We start from the raw sequence: 18,068 nt of genomic DNA on the forward strand, positions 1-18,068 counted from the left end.
TTGAGATCGTCGGAAGCAATCCCTGTGCCCACCAATCTCCTATAAAAAGGCATCAGGAGAAGCCTAAAACCCTAAACCCTGCGTTGTTCTTGCAATTGACATTTGAGAGAGAAAGAGAGCGAATGATCTTGAGATCGTCGGCGGCCATTGCTTCGAAGATGTTGAGGCTGGTGGCAGTCTCATCTCGACAATCCATTTTCTGCCACCGAGTAACCGTAGCCTCGCCGGAAAGCCTTAAACGTAATCTTTCATTTTCGTTCTATGATCCATTCGTGCCTCGATTTCCATCTCCTGCCGATCAATCTCGTGGATACCGCCGTGGACTATCTATCAACAGGGATGAGGAAGAGGAAGACGAAGACGAAGACGATGAGGAGTTCGAAGTAGGGTTTGATTGCCACGAGGAGGATTTGGATTATGAAGAAGAAATGTTTGGGGAGGAGGAGGATGAGGTTAATGACCAAAACGGTGATGGAGAAATCCATCGGATGAAAGATCATCAAGAGTGAAAAATGGATCGTTCTGTAATCCTTGTTTTCCATTTCTTATTTTTCAGAAGAAATGTTTATTAGAATGGAGTAGGACCCTTGGAAGACAAAAAAAAAAAAAGGACAATCATTTTAATTTGATTTGTCATTTGTCGCAACTGCTAGAGTATTCTTATTGTATTCTTTTTTTTCTTTTGCCCAATTCAGATCTTATCACTGGTTAGGAACTAAAAAAGCAGAAGCGATAGATAATAGTGGGTTAAGCCTCCAAATGAGCATCAATAGTTCTCACCTTTGGGGGCCATTTGAGCACCATTGATTGGCTTTATTGCCGAGAAAGGCATCTTTTGTTGGAATTGGGTCCTCTGTCGCGCACCATCCAACAGCCCACAATGTTTGGACATGCAATCCAATGCTCTTTTGTTGGGGTCTGAATGCGAAATCACCTTAGAATACACTCCAAAAATGCATACCAAATACAGCCTTCAATTCCAGTCTTACGGTACATGCTGGGATCTTCCAGGGGTGGAAACATGTTGCAAAATTATGATCAAGCTCTAAGAAATATGGTGGAGTAATAGAGATCTATGCCATCTACTACATCTTTCTCATGATCTGTGTCTACCTTGGACACCATAGTTAACCTCTTTCTTGAATTTAGTGACTTAACGAAAAATTTTACTAATATTAAGTTCTCGTGGAATGCTAATGATAATTTCTACAATAAGGTTAGGTTTTCGGCTTCCAAGATTGTAATGGAACATTGTAGTACTCTTCAATATAGCCAGAATTGATCTCTATGGAATTGTATCATCATATACTCTAAATTCATTAGGGCTATGTTCGGTATACGTTCCAAGTCGATTTTGCATACGATAAAAACAATGAGAATGCTGGATTTCGTATTCTTGAGCGATAAATTAAAACAATTATTTTTATAGTCTAAGAATGCAAAATTGGCTTAGAATGCATTCCAAACGTTGCCTAGCTAGTTGTTGTTCAATCATGAGACAAAGATCCATGTTGTTAGTAAGGGTGTCAACACCTAGCCCGAACTGTTAAGATCGACTAAAACCAATTAAAAAAACCCAAACCAAACCGAATCGATCCTTATCAGATTGGTTTTGGACCAGAGTATGACGGAACCAAATGAAAACCAGACCACCCCCGAACCGAGCGATATCCAAACAAAAAACCGAACTGAATTAAACCAATAAAAAATCATTGAGAATAAGGTTATAAATAGATGAATTGATTATACATTGATTTCAATATTAATAAGCAAATTTATGATTGTAAGGAGAATTGCTACAAATCAATGAATATAAGGTTATAAATAGAGAAATTAATTATTACCGAAAAAAATAGAATAGAAAAATTGATTTGTAACAATGCTTCTTCCATTGATCTCCTTGTATACAAAATTATTTGGATTGACAAATAAATGACTGATTTCAATATTATTCATAGTTGTTTACTTTTTTTGGCTTGGGGAATGTAAAGTAAAGTGTTTTTATTGTAGTTCAAACCCGAAAACAAACCAATCTAAATCTAAAAAAATCAAAATAAACCAAAACTACATCGAATCTAACTGAGTTGTTTGACACCCCTAATTGTTATAATGTTTATGGATATTATTAATATGTCAAAAGCATTACTTGTACTGTGGCTGCTGGGATTCGAGCCCAGGTCTCTACGGCCACAACGTAGAATTCTTACCACTAAACTACAGCCACATGGTTGAAGTTAAATATTGGGAATCGAATTTTATTATGTGATTTAGATAAGCTACCAATTATGAAATTGCTTGGCAATCAAACCATCACAAAATCACAATGATCAGGTCATATTATTAAAAGGATAAATTATACATGGGTTTACCTAATGCTATGTGATACTAGAGGTACCTCAAGTTTCAAAAACTATGTTTGGGGTATCCCTTTTCATACTTTCAATTTTTCCTATTCCACAATCAAACTAACTCCCCACCACCACCTCTTCCTCTAGTGGAATGTTACGATTGGAAGAACTCACCCTCATAAATCGGTCTACAAGGGGAGGGAACCTAATATTATAAATGCCCACATCCAAGCCCTTATAGGACCGATGTGGGACTATTGTACATAACATTATCCCACCTTTTAACCGTCGACATCTTTGTCGATCCACTCTGGATTAGATAGCCCTTTCAAGGCGACTCCACCCTGCTCCAGGATTTTGTCCGACAGTAGGTAGCCCTTTCCTAGCATCTCTCACTCTGGCACCCGATTGCCCTCCCAAGTAATCAACCGCAAAAGAACAGATCAATGAAAGCACCAATATTACGATTGGAAGCACTCACCCTCATAAACCAATCTACAATGGGAGGGAACCCAATATCATATATGTCCACATCCAAGCCCTTATGAGACCGAAGTGGAATTATTGTACATAACATGGAACCTCTCTCTCTCTATCTTCCACCACGGGCTCCTACAATCCCCTCCTCTCCCCCTCTCCCCCTGCTGCCTCTGCTCTCCTCCCATATCCCTGCCTTTTCTCGTTCCCGTACCTTCCCTCCTTCTCTCCTCCTACATCTCTCCCCCGTCTGCGCTGCATTTCTCCCTACCTTCTGTAAGTAAAGTGGTTGGAAAATGGTGCCACCAATGATTTGCATTTGTGGGAAAGAGAGATTGTGAGTGTATAGATTGAATGTAGGGGGCTCAGAGAATGAACCCAATCAGGATCAAGATATTTAAATGTGGAAACTAGATACTAGTTATATGTTTGCCTCAAATGTTGGATCTTTGATCAAGAACTCATCCAATATTAATTAGGAAAAATTACAAGATTACACCCTTTTGGGTTCTAATCACTTTTACTGATTGATTTAACAAAGTTACACAACCTACACAACCTTGAGTTTGGCTTTACACACTAGCCAATACAGTATTTTCCTCTCTTTTTGGATGATTTTACCCTTGAGGATAATGAAGGGAATGGGCCGTCTTCTTCTCCTCGTGCTTCATCTTCCGTACCGAGACCCCACCCCCACCGATTCGCCTGATCCATTCTCTTCTAACAAGGTAGCAATGCTTATGCACCTTCTATGGGCAGCAATGGCGATGGTAAAAGCTTCGTTTTCTACCTTGTTAGCTGTTCTCTGTAGCGGTTGTCATCCGTTCCAAAGATGGATTGTAGGGCCACATTGAATGAGTACTGCAAGAAAATCAAAAACAGAAATGAACGAGTAATTATGATAATAATAACCACCACTCCGAAATCACAAAACCATGAAAACCCTCTTTTTTTGGTTGGGAGTGGGGCGGGGTTGAAGAAAGAAGAAGCAGAGCATAAGCGAACTGGAAAAGAGAGAGAGAGAAAGAAAATCTACTTTACTTTGTTTCATGCTCTGATAGATCAGGGGACAGGGTGCGGCTTGGGGGCCACGGTGGATTGTTAAGGAAGGAACAGGTGGGGGTGGGTAGAGGTGTTCCAGGGGGAAAGCGGGAAGAAACAGAGGTGAGGTTGCAGGAAGAGAAGAAGAATAAGAAAATTTGTTTCAATCACTTTATATTTCTGGATGGAATTTTGATTGATATATAATGATATCAAGGAGGTAACGCATGAGGAAGTGAATTAGAAGGAATAGAGAAGGATCGGTACTGAACTAGTTGTTTCCTGAATTCCTTGATCTCCTTCAAATCAATAAACAGATGTCGTACGATTATCCCGTAAGGATAAACAATTCTGCGTTCTACGCAGTTACAAATTAAACAATCGAAAATTACAATTGATCGATATAGAAAAACAGTGTGAGAGATTGTTACAAACTCAATGACGAAACTTCACAAAGAGATGTTTATATAAGAAGTAAGGATTCTCACCACGCGCTCGACATTGGCTACTTCCAGATCTTCAGATCTTGGGGTGAGAGGAGCCATGGAATCGAGAATCCCCTTTGATTTTTTGAATAGTGATTGAGGGAGTGGTTTCCCATGTTTTTTAATATAATTTTTCTCTTTAATCTACTGATGTCACCGGAGATAGAGGGAAGAAAGATAGAGCGAAAAATTGAAGAAGATACGATGGAAGGGCCTGCAACTTTGTCATTTTTTTTTTTTATTATTTGGGATAAGTATGTGTACCCCCCGTTTCTGATAAGTCCACGTACCATCTCTCAATATTTCACGTACCACCCCTGTTTTATCCCCCTAATGCCATTTAAGTCCACATTAGGTATTAAATGCTATAAAATGATCAAATTACCCTTTCTTCTATCTTTTCTAAAATTTGAAAAGACTTATTTGCCTTGACCTATTTTCTAAATTTTGAAAAAACCAAAATACCTTCGTCTTCCCCAAATCATCATCTTCTTTTCCCCAAATCATCATCTTCTCAATCTCAGTCCAGATGAGGATAACAAGGTGGGTTTGATCGCTGAGGGTGCCATTCAGCCTGTGGTTGGAGTTTTGCAGAGTGAGGATGGGACACCCAACTGCAGAGCTCTTGCAGCCACCATGTTGACGAGTCTGGCGGTGGTGGAAGTTAACAAGGCCACCATTGGTTCCTACCCTTTTGCTATTAAAGCTCTGGTTTCGCTTCTTCGAGATGGCAGCAGCAGAGAAAAGAAAGAAGCAGCCACCGCTCTTTATGCCCTTTGTTCATTCCCCGACAATAAGAAGAGAGTCGTCGAATGTGGGGCGGTGCCAATTTTGATCCAAATGGCTGATTCTGGGGTCGACAGGGCTTTTGAGGTTCTGAGTCTCTTGGCTAAATGCAAGGAAGGCAGAGAAGAAATGGCGAGGTTTGATGGTTGTGTTCCAATTTTGGTTGGAGTGTTAAGGAACGGAACTTCACGGTCCGTACAGCACGCCCTATCCGCTTTGATTTCGATCTGTTCTTACAGTGAACAAGTGGGTTCGGAGGCTAGAAGGGAAGGGGTTGTAGATATTTGTTTGGGATTGTTGGATGATGAGAGTGAAAAGATTACGAGAAACGCTTCGAGTTTAATTCAAGCTCTGTAGAAGTACAAGCCCACCAGTTGATTCGCCCTTAAATTTTTACATTTATAGGAAAACTTTGTGAGCAACGAAGCGAAAGAGCTCGGCTTTGGGGAGGAGCAAGGACGTTTTTTTCTTCTCCTTCGTACTTTACTTGTGGAGGTGGGCTTCACAGTGGGATGGTGATGGTGTTAATGGTGGGTGGGGGTGGGGGTGGGGGTGGGGGTGGGGGTGGTGTAAAAGAGATGATGATTTGGGAAAGATGAGGGCATTTTGATCTTTTTAAATTTTAGTAAATAGATCAGGGCAATTAGGTCTTTTCAAATTTTAAAAGAAATAGAAGAAAAGGTAGTTTGGTCATTTTATAGCATTTAATACCTGATGTGGACTTAAATGGCATTAGGGGAGATAAAGCAGGGGTGGTACATGAAATATTGAGGAATGATACGTGAACTTATCAGAAGCTTAGGGGGGTATGAGGAATATTAGGTGCATTACAAGGGGTACACGTACTTATCCCTTATTATTTTGGTGAAAAGTTACGTAGTACTCACTCTTGCGTGAGGATAACACCAGCAAGAGGACGGACAATTAGAGAAATGGGATGGGTATGGTAGCAGGGACAAAGGGAGGTGGATGGGTAAAACCATCCAAAAAAATATTTGGGTTTTTTACCAATGCCCCTTAAAAATACCCATTTATTCAAATGCTTCCTACAACTTTTCGAATTGCAAAGTAAAGGAAGCAGAGGGGCATTTTGGTCATTAGATTCTCTAAAAGTAACGTCTAACATTCCAAATTAACGGACTGGACCAAAATGCTACACTGTTTTGAAAGTATGGGGAGTTTACGATTAGAAAAGTTGTAGAGAGCATTTGGACAAATGGCCATTTTTAAGGGAACGCTATTTTGGCTAGTTTTGTAATTTTAAACTCAATTTTGAGTAATTTTCGTAACTGAAACACTAAATGGATAAATTTGTTATGTAAAACCCGATAGTATCTAATCTTGTAATTTTTCCTATTAATTAATCTTTAGTGAAAGAATGCTAAGCACGTAACTGGTATTGTGTGAGGATGTGTACCTGCACCCAGACACAGTCTGAGGCGAAAAGACCGCCACACCTCCTGGAAAGGTCATCGGTCGGCTGGCAGAACCAGGCATGCACCCAAATACTCTGCAGCCGTCGGATGCGCTGCGGAGAGGATCAGAATCCTCCTTCCCTTCACATAAGCTTGATCGACCCACACATTTAGCTTTCAAAAAAATCAAATTCCACGTGTCATCCGTGTAATATATTGTGCCCCTTGACCACTACCTATTTGAGGAAAATACTCAATGACAATTCTATGCTTTAGATTTCTTCCACATGGAGCAAAGAATGTTGGGATTAAAGCTTCCATGGATGCCCTGCGGCAATGGAAAATGGACATTGTAGTACAGACCGTTTGGTTTGTCACTTTTCAGATGAACAGAACAAACTACACGTCTACACCCCTAATTCTCTTTTTTTCTTTTAGGGTGATAGAAATAGAATCAAACAACCACTTCACACAGTTCATAAGAAACCATCATTAACAATCGGCAGAAAATTAACACAGTAATTCTTTCAAGCAAACAAACCCTTTATTCCTCCCCCTACCCCCAAAAAGTTTTCTCCTTATCAACCTTTGATATCAGTTATAGATGTATTTGTAGTTGCAGAGAAGCAAGATCAATATTAAATAGAAGAAGAAGAAGAAGATCAGTTTTTGATTCGGGGAATTTGATTTGGGATTTACTACATAATAAATTTAACAAAATAGGAAGGTTTTTTGATCCATTAATTACAGGAAGCAAAGACCCAAAATTAAGATGAACAACCTTAAAAGCTAATACAACCTACTGAAAATTTTGATTTCTTAACCTAAAATCAGACAACTTCTCCGGCCCTCCTCACAAGGGCAAAGTACCCAAGAACCGCACAAACGGCAGCGACGATGTTGCCTTCTCTGAGCACAATCTTGATGGCAAACCCTATAATATCGGCCGTAATCTTCCTGCCCTCACTTACCAGCGACCTCCGAGGCTTCCCACAGAAGGTGAGCAACACAAGAACGGTGATCCATGTTACCAAGGTAGCAGGGACGGCAACGGCAAGCGCTGCTACCATGGAAAGCAGACCAAACACGGCACCGCAGAGCACCGACGCATAAAGGGCAGGCCACCCAAAAGCCCTAGAAGAAGAAGAAGAAGAAGACGAAGAGATGGTGGAGTAGTACCAGGAGAGTATGGATCGAAGGAGATTCCATGAGGAAGAGAAGAGAAGACCATACACAAACACAAAGAGACAAACCCATGTCCTCCTCTTGCTCATCAGCCTCAGCCAAAAAGAGGGCATCTTTGATCTTTCCTCTTCTCCTCCTCCTCCTCCCTCCTTCCCGTCGTCGGCCATTCAAGATTGGAGATTGAACACCCACAAACGGCAACACCGATCAATCAATTTTTCCTGCGAATTTCCCCTCTCCTTACTCTGGAAAATTTTCCTGCTTCCCTTACTTAGGAATTGGGGCTCTCTCTCTCTCTCTCTCTCTCTCTGTGTGTGTGTGTCAGAGGGGATACTATTGAGGATTTTGTGTTTTGCCCAGATAAGACCTTGCCTTTGTTGAGAATGACGGTTGTGTGATTCTTTTTTTTTTTTTTTTTCCTGATTTGCCCCGTAGTCCTTAGTCTTCAGAATGGTAGATTCCCATGATCTCTTCCCGGTGAGGACTTTGGAGTGAGGACTGATCAGAGAAAGAAAGAAAGGAAGAAGAGCGCTAGTTAGATGCTAGAGCTAGAAGAGAGACCCTAGAGAGCATGGGGGAGGACACAGGACAACAGGAAGAGACATGGGGTGGTGTGTTATGGTGTTGGACCACCGAACAGCAGCAGCTGCTGGGTCTCTCTCTTTTTTTCACTTTTGAAGTTTTCACAGATGTGTACTGTACATACTATATACTGTGAATAGTACTAGTCAACAATAGGGTTATCGTCAATGGTCCATTTTCGGATTTTGTAATCTCCACTGCAGGTTTTTGTGCCAGTGGTTTGGCCTGGGTCACCATACCCGATACCCATTTTTTTCATTTAACAGTGTTACTGGTGGAGGCCCTGAGATACCCCTGAGCTTCTATTTTATCCAGTTTCGTGTTGGCAGAAAGGGTCTTCTCTGCGCTTCTGCCACAGCATCAATTTCCTGATTTCATTTGGAGTTTTAGCCTTTCAGGGCAGCACACACACTGTCACACTCCTATCTTCTCTCTCTCTTTCTCTCTTAGTATGGGCTTTAGGTTGGATTCTTGGATCTGGGCTTATTGTTTGAGGTAATGAAGGGACCCATAAATAGGTTCCTCCTTATAAAGTTCTATTCCAACAGCTAAGACCGATTCTAACTCAAGGGAAGTTGGCAGCCCTAACAGTTGCTCTTGCAGAGAGACCAAGGTTAAATAGCAAGAGTCTTGCTATTTATGGGTCTTCTCCCATTGATGAATAAGTGATTAAACTGATAATCCAAAAGCTCCCAACATATAGATGGCCACACCATGGTTCGATCGGATAGGTCAGATCGGCCGTTTCATACAAATATCAATTTTGGTACGGGCTGATACCGATTTCTGATCAATCCATATTGATAGGTCCGTACAAACCAAAGGTAAAATGGTAAAAAATCAATTTTTAGATAAAACTAAAACCAGGGTCAAATCCATCCAATATAGGCCAATTCAGATCGATATATGTTCATCCGATACAAATTCCTAAATCCCTGGCCACACAAAAGGATTAAAAACCCAAATTGGGATCCAAATAGGTGCCCTAGTTTGAAATAGGCCGATCCAGATCAGTCAAAATCCAATTACAATTCTTAAACATTGGTCATAGAACTCTCCATTCCCTAAGAAGTTTGGATAAAACAAAACAGAACAGAGGGTGTGAAATGTGAAATCCACCGGACCCTTCAGCTTACCCACTGTTTTATTTCACCAATACTACACACCCTTCAGACTCTGTTTTGTTAATTTCAGGTGAATAGTGAAGAGCACTGCCCCAACAGAATGTAAGAACTAAGGTTGTTATAGCAATGTAAGAATTTAGGTTGTGATAGCATTGATCACCGTCAAAACCAATACAATACAGACATGAATCATCCCCTATCAGACAAATTTACCCCCGATTTTCGTTAAAAATTGGTTTCTTGGCTGTTTTACCCCTGGTCAATACTGTTTCACTGATACGGTATCGAGATCAGCGGCTAACGATACCAATACGGATCGGATCACCCTCAAACCATGGTTGCAAGTGGTGGAGGTCCATTTCTCTTCGAATTTTCTGGGAAAAGAAATAGGTCAAGGTCAAGGTCAAGGTCCATAAGTAGCAGTAGAATAATGGATTTTTATCTGCTGCTGTAACTGCAGCGCTCCTGTACTCATCGAGCAGCGCTGCAGGTGCCATGTGAGGCCCGCTGTGCACACATGGCACCTGCAGCACCGCAAGATGGAGTACAGGAGCGCTGCAGTTACAGCAGCGTATAATGATCTGTAGAATAATAGAATGTAGAACAGCAGGTCAATGTGAAATGGCAGAGATTTTACAGTGAAAATCACTTAAAGAAAACGTTAATATAAGAAGGCCGTCCTCACAAGCTTCGGTGCAATGTGGACTGAGGAATCGCATACTTTTCTATTGGTAGGAGTCCAGATACTAGACGACAGCACTGATGCAATCCCATAGAGGCTTTCTCTAGACATTTTCACTTGTTTAATCATTCCACATCTCCAAGAAGAGAATTGGGTAAAAGAAGGCTTCCATGCCCACAGAATCAAAAAGTATAAATAAATTTCAAAGAAAGGGGAAAGAACCATAAAATAGAGTCGGATAGAGACGTACCAGATGCTCCAAATACAGAAACCACAATTCTGAAAGTGACTTTTGACTTTGACTGGTGCAAATTTTCAATAATCACTGCCTATGACAAGTTTGAAACAAATAAGATCTATGGTCAAGGAGAATGATTAAAGAAGAAATAGGCTCGATGTTATCCAACCAGTTAAGAGGTTTAATACAAAAGAAAATCAATTTGGAGTCGGCAGTTTTCTGAGCCCAAGAACCCATCATCATTGAGGGCTTACTCAACCCAACAAGAGTCTACATTTTGCACTTTTATCCCCTCCACAGTAGACCTGCAACCACTCATTCCACCAATGACAACTTTCATGATTTTTTGTTTTAATAGCTGCAAATTTGATCTGCTACTGGTTATACTGAAGGCCTCGGGTTAGCTTTCTAATCCCACCTAATCCCAGTCTTGAGTGATTTATTTGAATGCTTAAGGAGTTCCATCAATCTGAAGTTGAAGGAGAAACAAAATTTTAGAAATTACAAATAATGACAGACTTTCTATTCTCAACACAAAAGCCCTTCTGTTCTAAGAAAAAATTTATTTTCCCCTAGTGTTAATTCTAAAGAATTCTACAAAAGTTTTGTATAAAACAGTTTTCTAGTGCCATATAGTTAACATCTTCAAAAGGGTTCAGAATATTGACATATTTATATTTCTGTCAGGGATATATTACTTGTTGGTTTGCCGTAATATTTGTCAATTCGAGTTCTCTGATGTGAGTGTGGGCCCTAGACGACCAACTAAAACACAAAGTTGCATGAGAAACATTAATTATTATAAACAAATTATCATAACAAACTTTTTATCCCCCTTGTATATCATATGCAGCCAAAAGGAATTCCGTGAGGTTCTACTATTTCTAATTAGTACTCAATCAATCAAGGTTCCATTTTAAACAATAGGTATTAGTAGCCACCCATCAACTGGCTGTTGAAAGTCTAACAGCAAACCTTTTCCCCCAAAAAAAAAATACAAAAAACAAAACAAAAACAAAAATTGGGGGAGGGGGTAAAAAAAATTAAAAAAGGCCAGAGCATCCAAGAAACTGAAGTAAGAAAACATTATGGTGACAACTGAAGAAATTAATCATGAACTTGAACAGGAAATTTATAACAGCAAGAGAGGAGAGAATCCTCTACAGGTATAATGTTTGTAAATACATTAGATTTGCTTTAGGGAGAGGGTTCCCCATGGACCTTTATCCGCTGCTGTAACTGCAGCGCTGCTGTGCGCATCATGCGGCGCTGCAGTTACAGCAGCGTATAAAAATTCGTTCCCCGTGACCCTATTGTGCTGTGTGGGGGAGGGGGGGCTCTACACACCACACCAGTGGTGGTGCGGACGATGGTGTATCCTCCACATGGAATCCACATGGTCAGTAAGAAAGAAAATAATAACAAACCCATGTGAGAGAAATAGTACTCTGGCGTTGTGGCGATTCATTTCCCTTGCTTTTATCAGCATACCACTGGAGCTGCTTTTTCATTCCTTCCGAAGGCACAACCAACACTTTCCAAAGGCATGAATGGATGAGCAGGGACAACAATCATAACCATAGGATCTGTTAGGATTTATTCATCAGCAAAAAAAGAGCAAAGCTAACAAAAGACAAAGTTAGAAGTCGAGACCAAGATTTCTAAACTTAGATTCAGATACCAGATCGGTCTTCATCAAATCGGATTTGAATCATTCTAGAATTGGCAGGAATCGTTCAGACTTGGACTAACTCAAACTAAGTAAAGAATCAGGGATAATCGGGATCACACCCAGTAGATTTCCAAAACCCTGGCAGAGAACCAAAGATTAGGCCACACAGCACTATGTCCAGATTCTGCAGAAAGATATTATAGAAGCACAATTACAACAATGAAACTCATATCAACATCCCATAACAATCAACATCGTCAAAACCTCAGCTCCAAAACATCCACTGCCGGCTCAAACTTTCTGAACAGCCGCCGGGCGAGCGGGGGGGGGAGGACTCTACAGAGAACTTGAGCTAACTTATGTATTGAGGTGTAACAATATTTCTATGATCGTGAACAGTTTTTGCACTAAAATCACCACCAAAAAAAAAACTAAAAAACAAGACACTGTTTCTGGAGCCAAATCTACTCGTAAAATAGACAAGCCCAAAAAACCCAGAAATTCTCAAGAATCTCAACAGGACCGAAAAAGTGCTAATAGCTATGACCCATGGAAATTGGTCAATTTATAAACAGGTATAAACAGAAGATGACCCTAGGTACCAGATGCAGTCCCTTTTTCTTACCTCTAATTCACTTGGCAACTTATATCCCTTCAGCCACATATAATGAAAAATCAGAGGTCACCAATCCAGCCAGTTCAACAAAGATTTCGAAGTGAAGCTGACTGATTAAATGATCTAGATCTTCATTCTTACTTTGACATAAGCCTAACGGTGTGTCGAGTAGCATTTGCAGAGAACTCAAAACCTCATAAGAACAGGAAGATGAACACATCTTTCTCACCATCACCACCACCATCATCATCAACAACCACACCCATGTGTGTGTGTGTGAGAGAGAGAGAGAGAGAGAGAGACAGGGGGCAGAGGAGGAGGAGGAAGCTACTGAAACATCCTTAAAAAGATCAGAAAATAAACATAACAGCTGAAACATTTTCCCTGCAACCAAAAAACGTTCAAATAAACTCATAATTGAATAAAGCATCCAAGTCATAAACTGCACACAGCTTCTGATGTAACCTCTCAACCCATTAACATTGTCAATTCACAGAGGAAAACACAAGTCAAATCATCAGTAAACAACACAACTGGAATTTCATTTGATAAAAATGGAAAAAAAAAAAAAAAAGAAGCATTGCAAACAAACATATAGACTTGACCCATGAGCACAAACACAATAAAACTAGAATGTGATTTGATCAAAATGACAAACACAATTGCAAACACACAAACAGCAGGTGTATAACCCCCACACCTTGTTTGAGTGTGGGGAGAAAAGCACCATGGAATGAGTTCCATATATACTGTACAAACATGTTACATGCTCCAGCATAAAGCTTCAGCCAGAATTAAGTTAATGGGTATCAACAAATCAGATATTGCTCATGTTCCAAGGTCTTGTGGGGACAATGGGAACGTGACCCAGGTAAAAACTATAAAGAAGCCTAATCCACCAAAAGAAAACGTAGAAGAGCTTACTAGCCAAACCTCCTACAACCATAGGAGATCAGGCCAACGACCGAGAGAATAGTCAAGTCTATGCACAGCAAGCAAAGGATGTAATAGAAACAGCCATATGCTAGCAAATTTAGAATTCCTCTGATATCATTAAACCTGTAACATACCAATTATCCATTAGTTTCTCCTTGTGACAGTTCTCAGAAATATTTAGGAACAAAATGAACTAAATTGGTTCAGTTATCTATTGAAGATTACAGATTCTGAGATCACATGGGCATACATATTTTAATTCAGCAAAGGATGAAAAAATGGACTCACCATAAGGAGATCTATTCTCACTGCAGCCCAAATAGACTGAAAAGATACACAGAAAACAGTACTCCATCAATCATTCCTCATAAATCTCACTATAGAAACAAATATTCACACAGCTAAAAGGTAAAGACTCAGACAGATACACAGTTGAGCTTCTCCAGGAAGCCCATTTAAGCTGAATCACCGCAGATTTGATGTAGATGGGCAAGTGTTTGTTTTGAAGCATAACTTAAGAAATTACACAAATGATAGCCCCATTCCTCAGTCCTCGCATCACACATTAATTATATTAACAATTATGATGTTTCTTGGACATCTCAACAGATTAGCATCTTAGAATGAGCATAAAGTAAGCAAAGCATCATCTAACTCAAGGGCTAACAGCAATATGAGATATCTTTCATTATTGTGGATAGAAAAGTAGATTTACAATGAGAACACTACAGAAAGCTGGGCATTCGGTTATGTTCGAAAACACTAAAAAAGAAAAATAAGCATACGGAGGATCCCAACGCAAAAATCAGCCAAACATGCTGACCCAAACACAGCTATTGTCTATATCCACTACTTATAACAAAACTTGCACGCGGTGATGTTACAGTATAGGGTGGAATATTTGATTCCAGTATGGTATGTACTACACCATTTCTAATCCAGTTCATCAGTTAGCGGTTCGCAAAGCACAAGCAGGAGAGCAGCAAACGAGAACCTGTTTCGACAATGCGATTCACAGCTCTGGCCATGGCAGCAACAAAGAAAACCATACTTTATATATCACGAATCTAATCATACTTCTCCCTCCACGAGTAGATGAGGAAGAAAACCCACGAGAGCGCCAAAACGATATCTCCAACAACCTGTCTTGGCCAATCACGAGCAAGATCCTCGAGTCTCCTCTCAAAGTAAAACCTCCAGACGGCGACAGAGACATGGATAAGCACGAATCCCTTAGCAAAGAAGCTCTGGAACTCTCTGTCCTTAACAAAAGCCACCATAAACAAGAGACATCCAATCGCAGACAACAACAACCCGGCGAAGGAATCTGAAGTCTGGATCAAGAGCTGATCATGAGGCGTAGAACCCCAAAGCTTACTTGCTGTCTCAGTACCGTGACCGACAATAGAGATCTTATCGAGATAAAACATCATGAGAGCTCCGCAGGAGATAGCAATCGCGGAATGAAGAATACAGATCAGGAAGAACACAGACGATCCCATCGACTCAGCAATGCTTCTTTCTTCAACAACTATAAGATGATTGTAAAAGCCCAATATAGAGAAATAAAAACCCTAGTAGACACAGATTCATTGTTATGTATAAATGAGTAAAAATCAAAAAACAGAGAAAGAGATAGATACAGAAACAACTGATCAATGTGAAAAAAAGCTCTGAAACCCTAACCCTAACGCGTCATTCACGCGTCATTCAACGCCGTGGCCATTACAGATTTGGAAGGTATGAGACTCAGTCTGCATGTTAATAATTGATATCGAAAGAGAGAGATTTGGGTTTTGGGGATTGCCGTCTATGGATTACTTCTACTTTTTTTTTTCCTTTTTCTGGGTTTTTGCTATTGATTGCAAAATTTGTTTATCATTGACAGATTGGCGCGAAACGATTACCGGAATTAAAATAAACAAATGGAAGATAAATAATTAAAAAGAAAGCTTGAATGGATGGAAAGAATCCAAGAATCCCCACATTCTTCTCTCCTGCATCTTCTTGATTGTCTGAAAAACCTGATTCAGTGCCTCTTTTACCTGCGATGGAAACGGAACCAGAAATGAAGGAAATTCACAACTACCCCCCTTTTTTTGCTTTTCTTTTTGTCTGAAATTGAGAATTCTCTCTCTCTCTTTCACGCCGAAGGTGAAGGATCGGTAGATCGAAGGATTCTTATTAAAGGGTTTTTTTTTAAAGGGACTAAGATTAATTAACAGCTTGTGAAATATTAATTATTATCCATTAAAGCAGATCTTTATCCATTGCTTGCTGAGTCTCTGATCCAATCTTATCTGTCAAGGCATTGGCCTCAGTATCGGATCGGCTGTATTGGAAGATATGTATCGGATGACCCATATCGTTATCGGTAACCACTTATCTTGACTGTCTAAAAATAGGATTGTAAATGGATAATCGAAAATTTAAATCTGATCCCCATCTGTATCTGTTGAGTTGAGGAACATTTGAATTAAATAATGATCTAGAGGGATTTTAAAGATTCAAAAGGTTTTAGAATATGAGGAATCTAGAATCATGATCTAAGAGATATGGATTGAGAGTGAATTATATCCGCTAGGGGGAGGAGAGTCCAAGTTACACAAGACAGAGATCGATGTAAACGGATGGTCAAAAAATTCGAATTCGATTCCCATTTGAATCCGTTCAAAGGTATCCGTATTCTGCTAGAAATATTCGGATTCAATTACATTTGATTCGTATCTGAGCCGAATATGATCTGTTTACATGCTTACTAAGAAACCTAATTTTTTTAAGAACTACCTAGCTCAGTTGGTGAACCGTGGTGCGTTTTATGCCCATGCTCACCAAGAGGTCTCGAGTTCGAGTCTCCTACTGGTACCTTACCCCTTTCCTGGTTCGATCCCCCCTCTATACAAAATATATATATATATAAAGTTTCTAATTCCCAAAAAAAGAAAAAAAATTTAAGAAAATTAAGAACAAAACTGTCCGATAAGGATCAATCCGTGCAGAGCCGTATCGGTATCTTATTTGTTTTTGGGATGGCCGATACACGTTTCGATACCGTGTACTAAATCCATGAGAAAGAACAAAGGGGGTTTAATGAGATCTATCTTTGGTCTGAGGCTGTGGGACCCGAAAATAATATCTGGGTCCAATATCTTGCAAACTGGGCCCTTATTGGCTTTCTCTAACGATTGTAGGGCCCATATGTGGATGGGCCATCGTCGGCAGCATTTATAAAGGACGGCTACTTTAATAAAATAAAATAAAAAAAGAAGGGAAAAAAAAAAACTAATCATGATTCAATGATTTAGGAGAGTGAGAGAGATTTTTTCTTGGTGGAAAAAAAAAAAAAAAAATTTATCTTTTGTTGGACAATTGAGTGTGAGAGATAATTATCTCTACCTACAGTCCCTTCATATTGTTGATGGTCTTAGATATCTTTTCTCTGCTTAGACTTAAAGAGATTTTCTTTCACTGTGTGGGATTTATGTAACTGGGAGTGTACTTCTTGTTCAGGAATGTAGCCTACACTGGCAGGAAACTTCCAATGAATATCTTCAAGAATAAATCATTTCAGGAGTTAGAGAGGTTTTTTTTTTTTTTTTTTTTTCTATTTATCCTACCTAAGGATTCATAGGCCAACTACAAGCTAAGGGGCAAGGCTAAGACAAACCAACAATCTACAACTAGGAGAAGAGGGGAGAGAGGGGAAAGTGGTGCCTTTTGGACACAATATGTAATGAGGAGAATCGATCTAAGGGCATGCACTCAACTGGCAAGCCAGCAACCAACTGAGGAAGGAAAAGAGAGAGAGCACTAACGTAGGCTACGGCCGTAAACGAGAATATCTTCCCTAATCCTTCCTTATCCACACAAAGTATTGACTAGGTGATTTAACTAACTCACCCAGGGGTGGCCCAATCACTGCCCTTAGTAAAATTGACGAAAAATAAAGGAAACAAATTATGCTAGGAAAGTATTCATGCGTAGGAGATTCCCTCATCCACTCGGTCAAATAGGGGACAAGGGGCGTTTATGTCATTTTAGATGGTCAGGTATGCTCATCTGACTGCACTTAATGCACGTTAATGCCGGTCATGCACATGCACATGCACGGCCATGAAAAAAACTGTCTATATTTTAATTTTTTTTTAATTAGAAAATCAATTTTTTAATTCAAGTTGACATTGGTAGCAACCTTTGTTTTAGGCTTTTAGCAGAATAAATAATATCTCTAATAACTCTAATTTCACTTCACAGATTCCTACAACAATGAAGTGGGAAACCATTCCGACACTATACAGTCCTTACTAGGTGGAAATGTCTAGTGGGACCCAAACTCTGCCGACATGGTTTAATTCTCTAACCAATCTAATTTCTCCATGCCAATATAATTCTTTAAAAATAATTTGGTGTGTTAAATTTGACAGATAAATAGAGGGCGGGCCTTGGTGGAATATTAAGGTTGCTCCATTGTGATCAAGTGG

General features: G+C 39.8%; 3 protein-coding genes and 1 non-coding gene across 4 annotated transcripts; 1 reads left to right on the forward strand and 3 right to left on the reverse strand.

Moving 5' to 3' along the window:
* Positions 1-2,152: 2,152 nt before the first annotated feature.
* TRNAH-GUG lies at positions 2,153-2,224 on the reverse strand. The gene has a single exon. It is a non-coding gene; the product is annotated as a tRNA-His (tRNA).
* Positions 2,225-4,864: 2,640 nt separating this feature from the next.
* On the forward strand, positions 4,865-5,629 carry LOC122638656 (U-box domain-containing protein 8-like; the record flags this gene model as incomplete). The annotated part of the gene is made up of 1 exon (XM_043831510.1): positions 4,865-5,629. A coding segment is annotated over one exon (630 nt), but the record flags the coding sequence as incomplete, so codon positions are not given.
* Positions 5,630-7,199: 1,570 nt separating this feature from the next.
* On the reverse strand, positions 7,200-7,948 carry LOC122639425. The gene has a single exon (XM_043832281.1). It carries the CDS (start codon positions 7,902-7,904, stop codon positions 7,383-7,385), a length of 522 nt encoding a protein of 173 aa, XP_043688216.1. The 5' UTR covers positions 7,905-7,948; the 3' UTR covers positions 7,200-7,382.
* Positions 7,949-14,254: 6,306 nt separating this feature from the next.
* On the reverse strand, positions 14,255-15,387 carry LOC122641112. The gene has a single exon (XM_043834434.1). The coding sequence runs from the start codon at positions 15,087-15,089 to the stop codon at positions 14,655-14,657; it is 435 nt and encodes a 144-aa protein (XP_043690369.1). The 5' UTR covers positions 15,090-15,387; the 3' UTR covers positions 14,255-14,654.
* Positions 15,388-18,068: the final 2,681 nt, after the last annotated feature.

Source organism: Telopea speciosissima, chromosome 9 (genome assembly GCF_018873765.1).
Source record: "Telopea speciosissima isolate NSW1024214 ecotype Mountain lineage chromosome 9, Tspe_v1, whole genome shotgun sequence".
Classification (NCBI taxonomy): Eukaryota; Viridiplantae; Streptophyta; class Magnoliopsida; order Proteales; family Proteaceae; genus Telopea; species Telopea speciosissima.